This window comes from Phocoena phocoena, chromosome 2, assembly GCF_963924675.1.
Source record: "Phocoena phocoena chromosome 2, mPhoPho1.1, whole genome shotgun sequence".
Classification (NCBI taxonomy): domain Eukaryota; kingdom Metazoa; phylum Chordata; class Mammalia; order Artiodactyla; family Phocoenidae; genus Phocoena; species Phocoena phocoena.
Window position 1 is genome coordinate 10,039,155 of NC_089220.1, and position 18,407 is coordinate 10,057,561.

General features: G+C 37.7%; 1 protein-coding gene across 1 annotated transcript in view; it reads right to left on the minus strand.

Moving 5' to 3' along the window:
• The window catches only part of PPP4R4 (protein phosphatase 4 regulatory subunit 4), a 115,672-nt gene that overhangs the window by 77,979 nt on the left and 19,286 nt on the right, over nt 1-18,407 (minus strand). The window contains exon 3 of the mRNA XM_065872289.1: nt 84-186. Within this exon, the coding sequence (XP_065728361.1) occupies nt 84-186 (103 nt within the window). The remainder of the gene's footprint in view (nt 1-83; nt 187-18,407) is intronic.

Sequence of the window (18,407 nt, forward strand, 5' to 3'; positions counted from 1 at the left end):
AGCTCTGAAAATTTCTCCTGACAATGACAACGTACTACTGGGAAAAAAACGGTGAATTCAAATCTTATTTCACAGCAACTTACTCTGACTTTTGGCAAGATTCTCCGAAGTGTCTCAGCAGGGTTCTGTCGCATCAGAAATGGAAGATTTGCAATCACGCTTGTTCCTTGGATATCTTGACCAGCACTTACAAAGAAAACACAAATTTTAAATTTGTAACTATAAATTTGTAATTATAATTTACATTATAAAAAGCAGGGATTAACTTCAAAACAACTGCTTTTTAATAACGAACACTCAGACTTCTGACAGTTTTAAACTTTAAACACATCATCTAGATATACAAATAAAGCCAGAACTGAAATTTCTGGCTTTTTAAGTCAATCTTATAACAAAGGCATGAAGATATTAATTATGCTTATGCTAAAACAAGATTCTCTATCTACACACACATCTTGCTGAAGTCTAAAAATTTTGAGACCATTATTAGTTACTTTAAAATTCTACCTTATTTTTTCCTGTGACCTGCCAGTTTGCTATACTTTATAAAAATATAAATGATAAATTTCATTATGGTAAAATATTAATAATCATAACAACAGCAGGGACAGCAACAAAATCAACTACAGCAGAATCATACAACTTTCTTCTAGGACAATGAAACTACCTATTGCACTAGATTGAGTCGCCAGAAACTTAACGATATATATTCTATATTCTTAAAAGTCAGTAGGGTATATTTATATGGTACCTTTTTGATAGAATATTCATCAGGTCACTAAGGTTTTACCAAAATAATCTGTGATACTCTAGTGGCCTAAATACCTCAGAAAAAGTGTTCTGATTCTTCCAAAAAACCACTTCCATGCAAACAAATTATTTGTTTTTAAAACATAAGCTAACCAACATAAGTGGTGCAAGTACTTGAAATGTATATAAAAGATGCTAGTAAACGTGGCACCACCTCAGAGGGAAACTCCACCTATCCTTAACTGATACCAATTTAAATGTTAATTACTGATGCCGTAATATTTATTTACCTTAACTAAAATTATTTTTACTTAACTCTTCAAATGGAATTATTTATTATAGGTATATAAGACCTTAACATGGTTTTTTAAAGAATTTTTAAAGCATTATATTTATCTGCTTCAGAGTTTTATAAGTTCTGTTAATAAGCAGAATATTCTGATTAAATGAAGCTGCCCTGCTGTGAAAAAAGGCTTTTTCCCTGCTGCAGTACGGTAGGCTGTGAAATACAGGTCAGCACAATCATTCCACTATTCTCATCACTCTCTAAGTGAACACTTTAAAAGACAAAATCAAGAAGGAAAAGAGAAGGGAGGGAAACAGGAGACCCATGCCAAGGTGAGGAGGAGATCAAAAGAGGGAAATTAAAACTGCATATAAGGTACTACTTGTAGTGGATTGAATAGTGGCCCCCCCAAAAAACATGGCTACACCCTAATCCTGGAAACTGTGAATGTTATCTTAATTTGAAAAAGGATCTTAAAGAGAAATGTAAATCAAAACTAGAATGAGGTATTACCTCAAACTGTTAGAATGGACATCATCAGAAAATCTACAAACAGTAAATGCTGGAGAGGGTGTGGAGAAAAGGGAACCCTCTTGCACTGTTGGTGGGAATGTAAATTGACACTGGGCACATACCCAGAGAAAACCACAATTCAAAAAGACACATGCACCCCAATGTTCGCTGCAGCACTATTTACAATAGCCAGGACATGGAAGAAACCTAAATGCCCATCGACAGATGAATGGATAAAGAAGATGTGGCACATATATACAATGGAATATTACTCAGCCATAAAAAGCAACGAAATTGGGTCATTTGTAGAGATGTAGATGGACCTAGAGACTGTCATACAGAGCGAAGGAAGTCAGAAATAGAAAAACAAATATCGTATATTAACGCATATATGTGGAACCTAGAAAAATGGTACAGATGAACCAGTTTGCAAGGCAGAAATAGAGACACAGATGTAGAGAACAAACGTATGGACACCAAGGGGGGAAGCGGCAGGGGGTGGGGTGGTGGTGTGATGAATTGGGAGATTGGGATTGACATGTGTACACTGATGTGTATAAAATGGATGACTAATAAGAACCTGCTGTATAAAAAAATAATAAAGTTTTTTTTAAAAAGGATCTTGGGATAAAGAGATCATCATGGATTATCCCAGTAGGTTATAAACCCAATAACAAGTGTCCTTAAAAGAGACATTCGGGGGAAAAGACAGAACAGGAGGCAATTTGACCACAAAGCAGAGACTGGAGTGATGCTGCCACAGCCAGAGAATGCTGACAACCACCAGAAGCTGAAAGAGACAAACAGATTCTCCCCTAGAGCCCTGCTGATGCCTTGATTTCGACTCAGTTGATACTGATTTCAGACTTTTGACTTCCAGAACTGTGACAGAATACATTTCTGTTGTTTTAAGCCATCCAGTTTGTGGTAATTTACTGCAGCACCACAGGAAACAAATACACTACTAAAGAACTAAAAGAGAAGAGAAATATCTGAAAAAGTAATGTTTCATATGACAATGACTGGCCCAAAGTAGAGGTTTAGTAAATGTCTCTTAAAAGGATGGATGAATGGATAGCTCACTGCACGAACTGATGTCAGGAATATTTAATATGAATTCAGTGAATTTCATTCACCGAATTTTTTATTCACTAACTTTGCAATTAGTTAAAAAATATGATCACTAATACCTCATAGATGTGAAGACAAAATATTTCATGGAAAAAAAAGCAGAAAACAAAAAATTAAATGGCAGGTTTAAGACCCTAAATATCAACAGTTACATTAAAGTTAAAAATCTAACTACATCAATTAAAAGACAGGGACTGGCAGAGTGGATTAAAGAATATTACTCAACTGAATGCAGCCATAAGAAACTAATTTCAAATACAACAGTATCAGCAGGTTGAAAGTAAAGGACAGAAAATGATATATCACAGAAATACAAATCAAAAGAAAGCAGCTGTGACCATATTAATGTCAGATAAAGTGGACCTCATTGTAAAGAAAATCACCAGAGACAGACAAGGACATTATATAATGATAAAAGAGGAAGTCCACCGAGAAGACATAGCAATTCTAAGTGTGTATACACCAAATACAACTGCAAAAAACAAAAACAAAAAAAAACCTGACAGTGCTAAAAGGAGAAGTTGTCTAGACAAATACACAGGTAGGTGGAGACTTCCACACCCCTCTTTCAACAACGGATGGAGCTAGACAGAAAATCAAGGATAGAGAACTCAACAACACCATCAACCAATAATATCTAATTAACATTTATAGAATACTCCATCCAACAACAGTAGAATATACATTCTTCTCAAGTTCCCAAAGAATATATACCATGAAAAACCACATGCTGGGCCATGAAAAAGTCCTCAACAAATCATACAAAGAGTTTTCTCTGACCACAGTGGAATCAAACTAGCAATCAATAATAAAAAGATAACAGAAAGCTCTCTAAATTCTTGGAAATGAAATCACATACTTCTACATAATAAATGGGTCAAAGAGGAAATTTTTAAAAAATACATTGAATTGAGTGAAAATTATACAACTTTCTGGAACACAGCTGAAGCATTTCAGAGAGAGAAATTTATAACAATAAATGCATACATTTATGAAAGGGAAGAGGAAAAAATCTCAAATCATTAATTTAACTTTCCACCTCGAGAGCTAGAAGAACAAATTAGTCACAATGCAAGCAGAGGAAGGAGATAATAAAGAGCAGAAATTAATGAAATAAAAACAAAAGACAATAGAAAAAAATAAATGAAACAAACACCCGGTTCTTTTAAAGGATCAATAAAATTGACTAACTTCTGGCAAGACTGACAAAGTAAAAATGAGAGAAGACACAAATTACCAATAACAGGATTGAAACAGGAGATATCACTATAGCCCCTGCAGACATCGAAAGGATAATAAGAGAATGCTGTGAATAATTCTACACACATAAAATTGAAAACGTAGACAAAATGGACCAATTCCTCAAAAAACACAAACTGCCACAACTCACCCACTACGAAATACATCATTTGAATAATCCTACAATTATTAAGGAAACTGAATTTATATTTTAAAACTCCTGAAAAAAATCTCAAGGCCCAGATAGTTTCACTGAAGAATTCTACCAAACATGTAACGAAGAGTTAACACCATGCTACACAATCTCTTCCAGAAAACAGAAGAGAACACTTCCTAAATCACTTATGAAGCTATTATTACACTGATAACAAAACCTGGAAAGATTGTAAAAAATATATGTACATAGTAAAAAATATATATACACATATATACACGCACATATACACGTGTATATGTAAAATTCTTAACAGGGACTCCCCTGGCAGTCCAGTGGTTAGAACTTCACGCTTCCACTGCAGGGGGCACAGGTTCAATTCACGGTCAGGGAACTAAGATCCCACAAGCCACGTGGCCAAAAATAAATAAATAAATGTTCAATATCAAGAAAAAAAAAAACACAATCAAAAAATGGGCAAAAGACCTAAATAGACATTTCTCCAAAGAAGATATACAGATTGCCAACAAACACATGAAAGAATGCTCAACATCTGTAATCATTAGAGAAATGCGAATCAAAACTACAACGAGATATCATCTCACACCAGTCAGAATGGCCATTATCAAAAATCTAGAAACAATAAATGCTGGAGAGGGTGTGGAGAAAACGGAACCCTCTTGCACTGTTAGTGGGAATGTAAATTGATACAGCCACTCTGGAGAACAGTATGGAGGTTCCTTAAAAAACTTAAAAAGAACTACCATACGACACAGCAATCCCACTACAGGGCATATACCCTGAGAAAACCATAATTCAAAAAGAGTCATGTACCACAATGTTCATTGCAGCTCTATTTACAATAGCCAGGACATGGAAGCAACCTAAGTGTCCATCATCAGATGAATGGATAAAGAAGATGTGGAACATATATACAATGGAATATTACTCAGCCATAAAAAGAAATGAAATTGAGTTATATGTAGTGAGGTGGATGGACCTAGCGTCTGTCATATAGAGTGAAGTAAGTCAGAAAGAGAAAGACAAATACCATATGCTAACACACATATATGGAATGTATATATGTATATATATGTATATATATTTTTTCTAAAGAAAAAAAAATGGTTATGAAGAACCTAGGGGCAGGACAGGAATAAAAACTCAGATGTAGAGAATGGACCTGAGGACACGGGGAGGGGGAAGGGTAAGCTGAGACAAAGTGAGAGAGTGGCATGGACTTATATATACACTACCAAATGTAAAATAGATAGCTAGTGGGAAGCAGCAGCATAGCACAGGGAGATCAGCTCGGTGCTTTGTGACCACCTAGAGGGGTGGGATAGGGAGGGTGGGAGGGAGATGCAAGAGGGAGGAGTATGGGGATATATGTATACGTATAGCTGATTCACTTTGTTATACAGCAGAAACTAACACACCATTGTAAAGCAATTATACTCCAATAGAGATGTTAAAAAAAAAAAATGGGCAGAAGACCTAAATAAACATTTCTCTAAAGAAGACATACAGATGGCCAAGAGGCACATGAAAAGATGCTCAACATCACTAATTATTAGACAAATGCAAATCAAAACTACAATGAGGTATCACCTCACACCAGTTAGAAGGGGCATCATCAGAAAATCTACAAACGACAAATGCTGGAGAGGGTGGGGTGGAAAGGGAACCCTCTTGCACTGTTGGTGGGAATGTAAATTGATACAGCCACTATGGAGAACAGTATGGAGGTTCCTCAAAAAACTAAAAATCGAATTACCATATGACCCAGCAATCCCACTACTGGGCATATACCCAGAGAAAACCATAATTCAAAAAGACACATGTGCTCCAATGTTCACTGCAGCACTATTTATAATAGCCAGGTCATGGAAGCAACCTAAATGTCCATCAACAGACAAATGGATAAAGAAGATATGGTACATGTATACAACGGAATATTACTCAGCCATAAGAAGGAATGAAATTGGGTCCTTTGTAGAGACTTGGATGGACCTACTCTGTCACACAGAGTGAAGTAAGTCAGAAAGAGAAAAACAAATATCGTATATTAACGCATATATGTGGATTCTAGAAAAATGGTGCAGATGAATCAGTTTGCAAGGCAGAAACAGACACAGATGTAGAGAACAAACCTATGGACACCAAGGGCAGAAGGGGGTGGCTGGGATGAACTGGGAGATGGGATTGACATGTATACACTAATATGTATAAAATAAATAACTAATGAGAACCTGCCATACAGCACAGGGAACTCCACTTCACTGTACAGTAGAAACACAATATTGTAAAACAACTATACCCCAATAAAAAATTAATTAATTAATTTTTAAAAAAGAACTGTTTTCCCAGTCTCTGCATGTATGGAGGATGGAAGCCCGGCTGTGTGCGGCAAGGAGCGGCCCTGGGAGGCTTCAAAAAAAAAATCCTTAACAGAATATTAGCAAATAAAATATAGTAATATGTTAAAGGAAGAATTATACACCATGATCAAATGAGATTTACTCCAGGGATGCAAGGCTAGTTCAATACTCAAAATCAGTGTAATCCATCATATTACCAGGTTAAAGAAGAAAAATATCACATGATCATATCAATGCAGAAAAACATTTGACAAAATTCAACACGCGAACACTGAAATTACAAATACAATATCATTTACAATCACTCAAAAAATGAAATACTAACAAAATTACAGGACTCATATGCTGAAAACACAATGTTAATGAAAGAAATCAAAGGAGACATAATTAATTAGAAAAACCTACTATGCTCATAGATTGGGAAATTCAGCATAATAAAGATGTCAATTCTCCCAAATTGGTGTACAGGTTTAACACAATTCCTGTCAAAATCCCAACAAGATTTTTGGGAGGTAGACAATATTTTTCTAAAATGTATATGGAAAAGCAACAAAACTAGAAGAGGTGAAACAATTTTTAAAAAGAAGCATAAAGTGGGAAGAATTTATCTACGCAATTTTAAGACTTAGTATATAGCTACATTAACCAAGACTGCATGGTACTGGCAGAGAGATAGACAAATAAATCTACGCCACAGAAGAGAGAACCCAGAAACAGACTTCCACAAATATGTATACTCCACAAGCATGCACAGCTGATTTCTGACAGAGGTTCAAAAGCAATTCAGTGGAGCGAAGACAGCCTTTTCAGCAAGTGGTGCTAGAGCAACAGGACACCCATAGGCAAAAAAAAACCTCCAAAAAAACCCCACCAAAACCAAAAAACCCTTGACCTAATTCTCACATTAACTCAAAATGATTCTATAAAATGTAAAACTATATAATTTTTTAAAAACATAGGAGAAAATCTAAATCTAGGGTTAGGCAAAGAGTTCTTAAACTTGACACCAAAAGCAGGACCAATAAAAGGAAAAACTGATAAATTGGACTTCATCAAAATTAAAAACTTTTGCACTGTGAAAGACTTTGTTAAGAGGATGAAAAGACAAGCAAGCCATAGAGGAGGAGAAATATTTGCAAACTACGTGTCTAACAAAGGTGCAGTATCTAGAATCTTAAAAAAAACTCTCAAACTCAACAGTAAAAAAGCACACAATCCAATTAGAAAATGGGCAAAAGGAATGAAGAGACTTTTTATTGACTGTAAATAAGCACACGAAAAAGATGTTTAACATTGTTAACTATAAGGTAAATATAAAGTCAAACCACAGTGAAATATCACTATATACTTATCAGGATAAAAAATGAAACAAAAAATAATTCCACCACCAAATGCAAAGAAACTAAATCACTCATTCATCGATGGTGGAAATGCAAACTGGTACAGCCACTCTAGAAAAATGTTGGCAATTTCTTAGAAAACGAAACATGCAACCAGCAATTGTACTCTTGGGCATTTATCCCAAGGAAATGAAAACTTACGTTCACACAAAAACCTGTGGATGAATGTTTAGAGCAGCTTTATTTGAACCAAAAAATGTAAACAACCTATAAGCCCTTAAATGGGTGAATGGTTAAACAAACTGTAGTCCATACATACCACAGAATGCTACCCAGCAATGAAAAGGAACAAAATATTGACAGATGCAACAACCTGATGAATCTCTAGAGAATTATGCTGAGTGAAACATTAGCCAACCCCAAAAGGTTACATACTGTATGACTCCATTTATAGAACATTCTTGAAATGACAAAATTATACAAATGGAAAACAGATTAAGTGATTTCCAGAGGATGGGTGTGGGGCAGGAGGGAAAGACATGACTACTTAAGTTTAACATGAGGGGTCCTGGGGTGATGGAAAGCCTACCTATCTTGATTGTATCAATTCCATATTCTGGTTGTGTATCATATTATAGTTTTTTAAATGTTATTATAGGAGTGTTGGGCTGCACCCCACAGGCCCACAAGCCTTGTAGTTGCCCAGCCTCAAGACAGAAGAAAAGCCCAGAGACAGCGACAGAGACATCAATGATTTACTGGATAAAGGATCTTACACATCCGAAACGAACGGTCATGGAGCAACACCCCACCACATACAGCAGATGGCAGGCAGGGCATGGCAGCAATCTTCGCTACTCCGGGGAGAAGGAGGGTACCAGTTATAGGGGAAATTGATGTCAGGTTGGCTCATCAGTTACCAAGGAAACCAGCAACTGGGGCAAGTCCCTCACAGCCCCTCAGGTTAACTACCATCACAAGGGCAGATGTTTCCCTTTATTAAAAGTAGGGGGTGGAGCCATTCTGGCTTAAGGATTAGAACAATCACACCTGGGGCAGGGGGAAGCAGGGTCATGTGAGTAGGGTGTAGGTGAAGCAGGGACTGGTTGGGCGGGGGATGTACAAAGAGCAAGAGAACAGCCATGTGGCCTGGCCTGACCATACAAGGGGGAAACTGGATAAAGGGTACATGGCTATCTCTGTATTATTTCTTACAACTGTCTATGAATCTATAATTATCTCCAAATAAAAAGTTAATTTTTTAAAGATCAATGTGACAAAATTTTTTTAAAACACATATGAACATATCAATAGATGCAGAAATCTGACAAATCCAACATTCATTCATGATTTAAAACTGTCAACAAACTAGAAATAGAGGGGAACTTCTTCAACCAGATAAAGGGCATCTATGAAAAACTTACAGCTAACATCATACTTAAACGTGAAAGAGTGAATGCTTTCTCCCTAATCACGAACAAGGCAAGAATGTTCACCATTACTACTTCTACTCAACATTGTGTTAAAGGTTTGAGCCAGTGTAATAGGCAATAATAAAGAAACAAAAGGCTTACAGATTGGAAAGGAATAGGTTAAACTGTAATGTACAAAATAGCTAGTAGAACTGATAAGTCAGTGTGGCAGGATACAAGGACAATATGTAAGTCAACTGTTTTTCTATATACTAGAAAAAAACCATAAATAGTGATTTAAAAAGCAATCTAGTTTAGATTAACATAAGATTATGAAATACGTTTGGAAAATTTGGTAAAAGATGTGAAAGATCTGTAGACCAAAAACTACAAAGCGTGTTGAGAAAAATAAAAGAGACCAACTATATGGAGAGAGATTTAGCACTCGAGGATGAAAGACTCAACGCTGTAAAGAATACTGTACTCCCAAACTGAAGTACAGACTCAACACGATCCCAATTTAAATCCCAATAGGCTCTTTGTAGAAATGAACGAGTTTACTCTAAAATTTGTATGGAAATGCAAAGGAACTAGAAAAGCGGAAACAAATTTGAAAAACGATGAAGTTGCAGGGCTAATACAACCTGATTTCAAGACTTATTATAGAGTTAAAATAAACAAGATAGTGTGGCAGTGGCACAAGACAGACATATAGATCAATGGAAAAGGACGGAGAGAGTAGAGAGTGCAGAAACAGACCCAAACATAAATGGGCAATTGATTTTTGACAAAGGTGACAAGACAATTCAATGAAGAAATGATCATCTTTACAACAAATGGCACTGGAACAAATGGAAAGCCATATGCAAAACACAATGAATCTTTCCCCAACCTGAACCAATAGACAAAATTAACTCAAAATGAATCACGGGCCTGAATGTAAGAGCCAACACTATAAAACTTCAAGAGGAAAACTTAGCAGAAATTCTTAGTGGCCTTGGGTTTGACAAATATTTCTTAAATAGGACACAAAAGATGTAAATTCTAACCAAAAAAAGTCAAAAATGAATTTAATCAAAATTAAAAACATTTGTTTTTCAAAGGCACTGTTACAGAAACAAAAGGGCAAGCCATACCCAAGACATATATCCAACAAACAACTTGCATCTAGAATACATAAAGAACTCAAATTAAATAATAATAAGAACATCCAATATAAAATGGACAAAAGATCTCAAAAATTCATCAAAGAAAAATAGACATGGCAAATAAACATAAGAAAATGATGCTCAACAAAATTCATCATTAGGTAAATTCAAATTTTAATGACAATAAGATACCACTACACATCCACTAGAATGACTAAAATTTATAAAGACTGAACACACCAAATGTAGGCAAGGATGAGGCACTCACACACCACTGGTGGAAATGTAAAATGGTACAACCACTTTGGGAAAGTCTGACAATTTCTTAAAAGGTACACATACCCCTACCAAACAACCCAGACATTCCACTCACAGATATTTACCCAAGAGAAATGAAAGAATACGTCCACAGAAACACCTCAACACGATATTCATCATAGCTTTGTTTGTAATAGACAAAAATTGGAAATGTCCCGAATGTTCACTAACAGGTGGACAGATAACCAAACTGTGATATAGTATGCAGTGCAATACAGAGCTAGTAGTATACAGTGGAATACTACTAGCAGTAAAAAGGAATGAACTACTGATATGCATGACAACATGGGTGAATTTCAAAATAATTATGCTAATAAAAGAAGCCATACTAGGGCTTCCCTGGTGGCGCAGTGGTTGGGAGTCCGCCTGCCGATGCAGGGGACACGGGTTAGGCATTCTATTTTGAACAGTACAAAAGAAAAGGGGCGGGGGGACTCTATTGGAATTAGAAAAGCTATCCTGAACCACACCTCCTTATAAGGGTTATGAAACGAATTTCACATAAATACGAGACATATACAAGGTCCATGATCAAATTCCATATAGTTATTTTTTAAAAAAAGAGAATAAGGACTGAACTAATATTCTTAAAGACAATGAAAGACAGACAAGCCCACAAAATAGCTAATTATAACATACTATTTTTCCACAAGCAAAGGAAAAAAAATTAAGAAAATGTATAAGATTGGGCTTCCCTGGTGGCGCAGTGGTTGAGAGTCCACCTGCCGATGCAGGGGACACAGGTTTGTGCCCCGGTCCGGGAAGATCCCACATGCCATGGAGCGGCTGGGCCCATGAGCCATGGCCACTGAGCCTGTGTGCGTCCGGAGCCTGTGCTCCGAATCGGGAGAGGCCACAACAGTGAGAGGCCCACATACCGCAAAAAAAAAAAAAAAAAAAAAGAAAAAAGAAAATGTATAAGACATAGGAAAAAAACCACATGAATCATAATTATGAAAGCTCAGAAATAAGGTGATAAAACTCAGGAAAGAATTGAAGGAAAATATCTTGGGAAAGACTAAACTATAGAGAACACAAGGGTGAATAAATAAAATAGATAATGCCTTAAGAAAAATAAAAGGTGAGGAGAATAAAAATTTTAAATTAAAAAAAAAACTTTTTAATTAAACAAGATTAAAAAGATTTGAGAGAAAGTGATATATAAGACAGGCAAAGAAAATACAACATACTTTTAATAGGAGTCCCTAAAGAAGCAACCAAAGCAAGGGAACCATCCAAAAAAATTTACTTGAAATGAAAAAAGATTCAAAAGGGCACACTGTGTACCTGAGAAAATCGATCCAGCATAACCAACACCGAAATATATTAAAGGGCTTTAAAAAAATCCTTTGGGCATCCAAGAAAATGAGCAAGTTACTTAGTTATAGAAAAAAATATATGGACTGTCATTAGACTTTGACAGCTATAAGATGTTAGAAAAGCAAATAATAGTCTATTGGTGGCACTGCTTACTATAAAAAGGACATGAAAAAATATAAAAAGAAAGTACAGCTAAATTGTAATCACCGTAATCTCTATCAAACATAAAATCTAAACTTAATTTCTATAATCAATATATGTCTGGCCCTTTTCCCACCAAGGGAGAAAAATACATACATTTGGGTATTCTGTTAAGTATCATTGCTTAGAAGGGAAAGCAACTGAGTTAGCTAGTGGTCCTCGGCCGAGAGTGATCCCCTCCTTCCCGAGGGCACATATGACAATGTCTGGAGACATTTTTGATCATCACAACTTGGGAGATGCTACTATAATCCAGTAGGTAGGATCAAGGGATGCTGCTAAAACATTCCACAACACACAGAACAGCTACCCACAACAAAGAATGCCAATGTCCCAACCACAAAAAATGTCTAAGAAACCCTAGTTTACACAAAGTAACAATTAGTTGGACCATATGAAATTGCCAACATTAGATAATTATTGACCTACAACAACAGTAATTTCATATTTTCAATCTATGCAGTAAGCTTAGCAGAAATATACTGTCAGGGCCTTCAAGGAAATGTATACAGGTTGGTAACCACAATATGCTAGAGCAGTGGTTTCCAAACTTCAGCATGTATCAGAATCACCCTGCAGCCCAGCCAATGCAGGGGACACAGGTTCGTGCCCCGGTCCGGGAAGATCCCACATGCCGTGGAGCGGCTGGGCCCGTGAGCCATGGCCGCTGAGCCTGCGCGTCTGGAGCCTGTGCTCCGCAACGGGAGAGGCCGCAACAGTGAGAGGCCCGCGTACCGCAAAAACAAAAAAACAAACAAACAAAAAAACTGGATCTCACCCCCAGAGATTCTGGGACAGTAGGTCTTAGTGAGGCCTGAGAACTTGATTTCTAACATGTTCGCAGGTAATGCTGATGCTGATGGAGATAATACTCTGAGAGCTGCCATGACAAGAAGAGGGGTCAAATGAAAGAAAGAGGAAACTTCATATTCTCCTTTTTTAGACTACACGTGTGAAATCAGCCAAGCACACAGAAGCAGTTTGCCCAAATGAAGCACAAAATCCATTTGACCTGAATGCATGTATGCACTACTTCTGTCTACAGTTCTGTCTACAGTTCACCAAAGCAATGTTAAAAGTGATGTGGCAAAGAACAGGTAGCAGAGATGGAATAACAGGTAGTCTACTTAAATGCACATTAGAATAAAGTTTGAGGAGGAGTTGGGAAAGGCTAACAGACTTGGAGAAGAGTAAGCTTGGGTGAACATGAAATTGGGGTACTGAGCACCCCCCATGCCCAGGAATTTCTCAGGTGCTGTGGACCAGCTGTTACCTCCTGCTGACTTTGGTCAAAGGTAGTATAAATAAGCCAAATACATGTGGATCTATGCTACCATCACCAAATGGAAGGGACCCAGAAATAATCAGCATAAGTTTAAGTCAACAATATAAAATTAAGTTTATTGCTACGTGATATGGTGTATGTAATTTTTAAATAAATGTTTGATCAATGTTAAACTTTCTTTTTTTTAATAAAATAAGCTTCCTACACTTCAAAGCCTACAACTTTCAAATGAAAGGCACAAGGAACAATCCTCCTGGCTACAATATGAGCTGCTCCTTTTTGCCCCAACTCCGCTATTCTTCGGGGCATGTTCCTTTTCTAGGATACTCAGAAACAAAAAGGACACAAACCCACTCGGCAAACCATTCCTCTAAAACTAAAAAGAACTGGGTTAATCACCTAATCTGTACACTAGTGGCTAAAAGGGAAAGACAGGGGAAAAAAAAAGACTACTGAAATAAATGAATTTAGGACAGCTATCTCTTAAATTAATGTTACTAATTATTTTATTCCCACTGGGGGATGCACCTATTTTAAAGAGCCATTTATAGTAATATCTTAAACCAATGAAAAACAAGTCAATCCACTCAAGCATTTTTTGCTAAAATAAAAGGTTTCACAGTCTTCGTTGTCATCCCAGGCCTGCCACTGTCATGGGCAACTTCATTCAGCTGAATGAGGAACAGCTAGTTTTTGGCCCCCTCTAATTCAAGGATGTCTGGCCCAAAGTTTACATTCCACGATGCTTAGCATGGTATCTAGCACACAGTAAGGGCTCCATAAATACCTGTTGATTTAAATTGAGTCTGTCTCCACATCAGCAACCATTGTCAAAGGTTGGATCACATCATTATCTAGAAACGCTCCATCTGTATAATCTCAAACTCTGTGATCTCCTTTGCTGCTCATAAACTCTTAACTATTTTTCTGTTGCTAAACCCATTTTTACCCTCATCACATTTCTAATCCCTTCAATTCCTTCTTATTCTCCAGTTTCCAATATTCATCCTAGTTCCACTTTCTTCCTTGGCAGGCTGAACCTCCCTATTACTTCAATTACACCCTCACCAATAAACTTACTTCTTCAGTTCTCCTCCTCCTAATTACAACAATAAAAATAGTAACTAATATACTATATGCTAGGCCTTATGCTAATAAACACCTTCCTTGCAGTATTAGATACTATTACTATCTCCATTTTATAGATGAGGAAATTAGGGCTTAGAAAGTTGAAGGTACTTGCCCAACATTACTCAGCCCGGACAACTCCAAAACCCATGCACTGACCATTACATATACCACCACTCTTCCAACCTCTTCACCCAGCTAATACCAAACTCATCCATCTGCTTTTCCATCCCACTCCTGCTCCCAAGCTATGCGGCACTTACTAGAGAGAACTGCGTAATAATGCTGCTTTTAAAAACATACAAGTTCAAAAAACAAAAAAGCCTGTCCTCAATGATACTGGAGGCAAACAAAATGATAACTAATTTGTGGGAGATCAAGAAAAGGAGTAAAAATTCTTAGTATATTATATTTGCTTAAAGCACTTTCAGAAGCATTATCTTGGGTCTCTAGAAATGAGGCTGTCTGTGCTAGTTTATGAAACCCATGCCCTCACCCACAAAGAATAAGCTGCATGTTACAACAGACCTAGATACTGACAATACTGTCTTTCTCTATTCTTATACCTTGTTTCCACCTTCTGAGAGGTCAAAATCTAAAGAGCAAGACAGATTCACATGCTAAAAATTCTAACTGTAGAGCAAAAAGTCCTAATCCTCTTTGCACAGCTAGACCACCCTCACGGTTTACTGAATCCTAAACCAATTAGAAAAGGAAGAGGGGAAGGAGCAGATGCTACCCAAAGGTGACAACGTCACATAGTCACCACAGGAGAAATTAACTTGAGAACTCTAGCTCTGCTAACTGTTCAACTATGTGTGGGATCCTAAGTGATCTGTATACACAGAGCCTGTGATCCTAATCCTAGCTGCTCTCATTTCAAATTCCAAAATACAACACAAACTGCTGATACTATGTTTGAATTTGTAACAATGAAGCAGATGTCACACAGGCCTTGCTTTGAGTTCCCAATGAAAACTAAACTTTACATAGTTGATATTTAATTATTTCTTTACTCAAAATAAACAGTTTGCTTTAATGAATAGAAGAAAATTAATGATTAGCCTAGAGAATTAAACTTCCAAGAAAGACAAAACCTCCTTTTAAGACAAAGATGACTCAAGAATTTAAAGCAGAAGATACCAAATACCAATCCGTAACATCAAGAATTTTTCAAATGTGGTGTATTTTCACGTTACTACTATAAAACTGAGTCCTTAATAATGTTAAATCTTCAAAACATCACCTTAAAAAGTTTACGTAGTTAGAGACCCATTCAACTCTACTTACAGTCATCATGCTTAGAATCATAGAGAAACAAATTATATTTTTAATAGCACCGAAGGAAGGTAAAAGAAAACAAACATTTAGACTGATGCTGACTTCTCCAAGTATCTCCATAAAACTCAGATCTGGAGACTGGTTCAAGATGGCGGAGTAGAAGGACATGCGCTCACTCCCTCTTGCGAGAGCCCTGAAATCACAACTAACTGCTGATCAATCATCGACAGGAAGACACTGGAGATCACCAAAAAAGACACCCCACTTCCAAAGACAAAGGAGAAGCAGCAATGACATGGTAGGAGGGGCGCAAACACAATAAAATCAAATCCCGTTAACTACTGGGGGGGGGTGACTCACAAACTGGAGAACAATTATACCACAGAGGTCCACCCACTGGAGTAAAGGTTCTGAGCCCCACGTCAGGCTTCCCAACCTGGGGGTCCAGTAACAGAAGGAGGAATTCCCCAACAATCAGACTTTGAAGGCTAGTGGAATTTCATTGCAGGACTTCTACAGGACTTGGGGAAACAGAAGTGCCCTTGTGTCCATTCTTGAATGGCACACACAGGGTAGTGTGCGCATCGGGACCCCGGGGAAAGGAGCAGTGACCCCATAGGAGACTGAACCAGCCCTGCCTGCTGGTGTTGGAGGGTCTCCTGCAGAGGCAGGGGGTGGCTTTGGCTCACTAAGGGACAAGGACACTGGCAGCAGAAGTTCTGAGAAGTACTCCTTGGTGAACCCTCCAAGAGTCCACCATTAGCCCCACCAAAGAGCCAGGTATGCTCCAGTGCTGGGTCCCTTCAGGCCAAACAACCAACAGGGAGGGAACCAAGCCCCACCCATCAGCAGACAAGCAGATTAAAATTTTTTTTTTCCTTTTTTTTTTTTTTTTTTTTTGGTGGTACGCGGGCATCTCAATGTTGTGGCCTCTCCCGTTGTGGAGCACAGGCTCCGGACGCGCAGGCTCAGCAGCCATGGCTCACGGGCCCAGCCGCTCCACAGCACGTGGGATCCTCCCAGACCGGGGCACGAACCCGTGTCCACTGCATCGGCAGGCAGACTCTCAACCATTGCGCCACCAGGGAAGCCCAAGCAGATTAAAATTTTACTGAGCTCTGCCCACCAGAGCAAAACCCAGCTCTACCCACCACCAGTCCCTCCCATCAGGAAGCCTGCACAAGCCTCTTTGATAGCCTCATCCACCAGAGGGCAGACAGAAAAAGCAAGAAGAACTACAACCCTGCTGCCTGTGGAACGAAAACCACATCACAGAAAGATAGAAAAATTGAAAAGGCACAGGACTATGTACCAGATGAAGGAACAAGACAAAAGCCCAGAAAAACAACTAAATGGAGTGGAGATAGGCAACCTTCCAGAAAAAGAATTCAGAATAAGGATAGTGAAGATGATCCAGGACCTTGGGGAAAAAATGGAGGCAAAGATTGAGAGATGCGAGAAATGTTTAACAAAGACCTAGAAGAATTAAAGAACAAACACTTCAAAGAATTGAAGAACAAACAAACAGAGATGAACAATACAATAACTGAATAAAAATACACTAGAAGGGAATCAATAGCAGAATAACTGAGGTAGAAGAACGGATAAGTGACCTGGAAGACAGAATGATGGAATTCACTGCCGTGGAACAGAAAAAAGAAAAAAGAATGAAAAGAAATGAAGACAGCCTAAGAAACCTCTGGGACAACATTAAACACACCAACATTCTCATTATAGGGGTCCTAACAGGAGAAGAGAGACAGAAAGGAACCAAGAAGATATCTGAAGAGATTATAATAGAAAACTTCCCAAACATGGGAAAGGAAACAGCCACTCAAGTCCAGGAAGCGCAGAGAGCCCCAGGCAGGATAAACCCAAGTAGAAATACGCCAAGACACATAGTAATCAAATTGACAAAAACTAAAGACAAAGAAAAATTATTAAAAGCAACAAGGGAAAAATGACAAATAACATACCAGGGAACTCCCATAAGGTTAATAGATGATTTCTAAGCAGAAACTCTACAAGCCAGAAGGGAGTGGCATGATATATTTAATGTGATGAAAGGGAAGAAACTACAACCAAGATTACTCTACTCAGCAAGGATCGCATTCAGATTCGACAAAGAAATCAAATGCTTTACAGACAAGCAAAAGCAAAAGAATTCAGCACTACCAAACCAGCTATACAACAAATGCTAAAGGAACTTTTCTAAGTGGGAAACACAACAGAAGAAAAAGATCCACAAAAACAAACACAAAACAATTAAGAAAATGGTAGTAGGAACATACATGTCGATAATTACCTTAAATGTAAATGGATTAAACGTTCCAACCAAAAGACACAGGCTCGCTGAATGGATACAAAAACAAGACCCATATATATGCTGTCTACAATAGACCCACTTCAGACCCAGGGACACATACACACTGAAAGTGAGGGGATGGAAAAAGATATTCCATGCAAATGGAAATCAAAAGAAAGTTGGAGTAGCAACACTCATATCAGATAAAATAGACT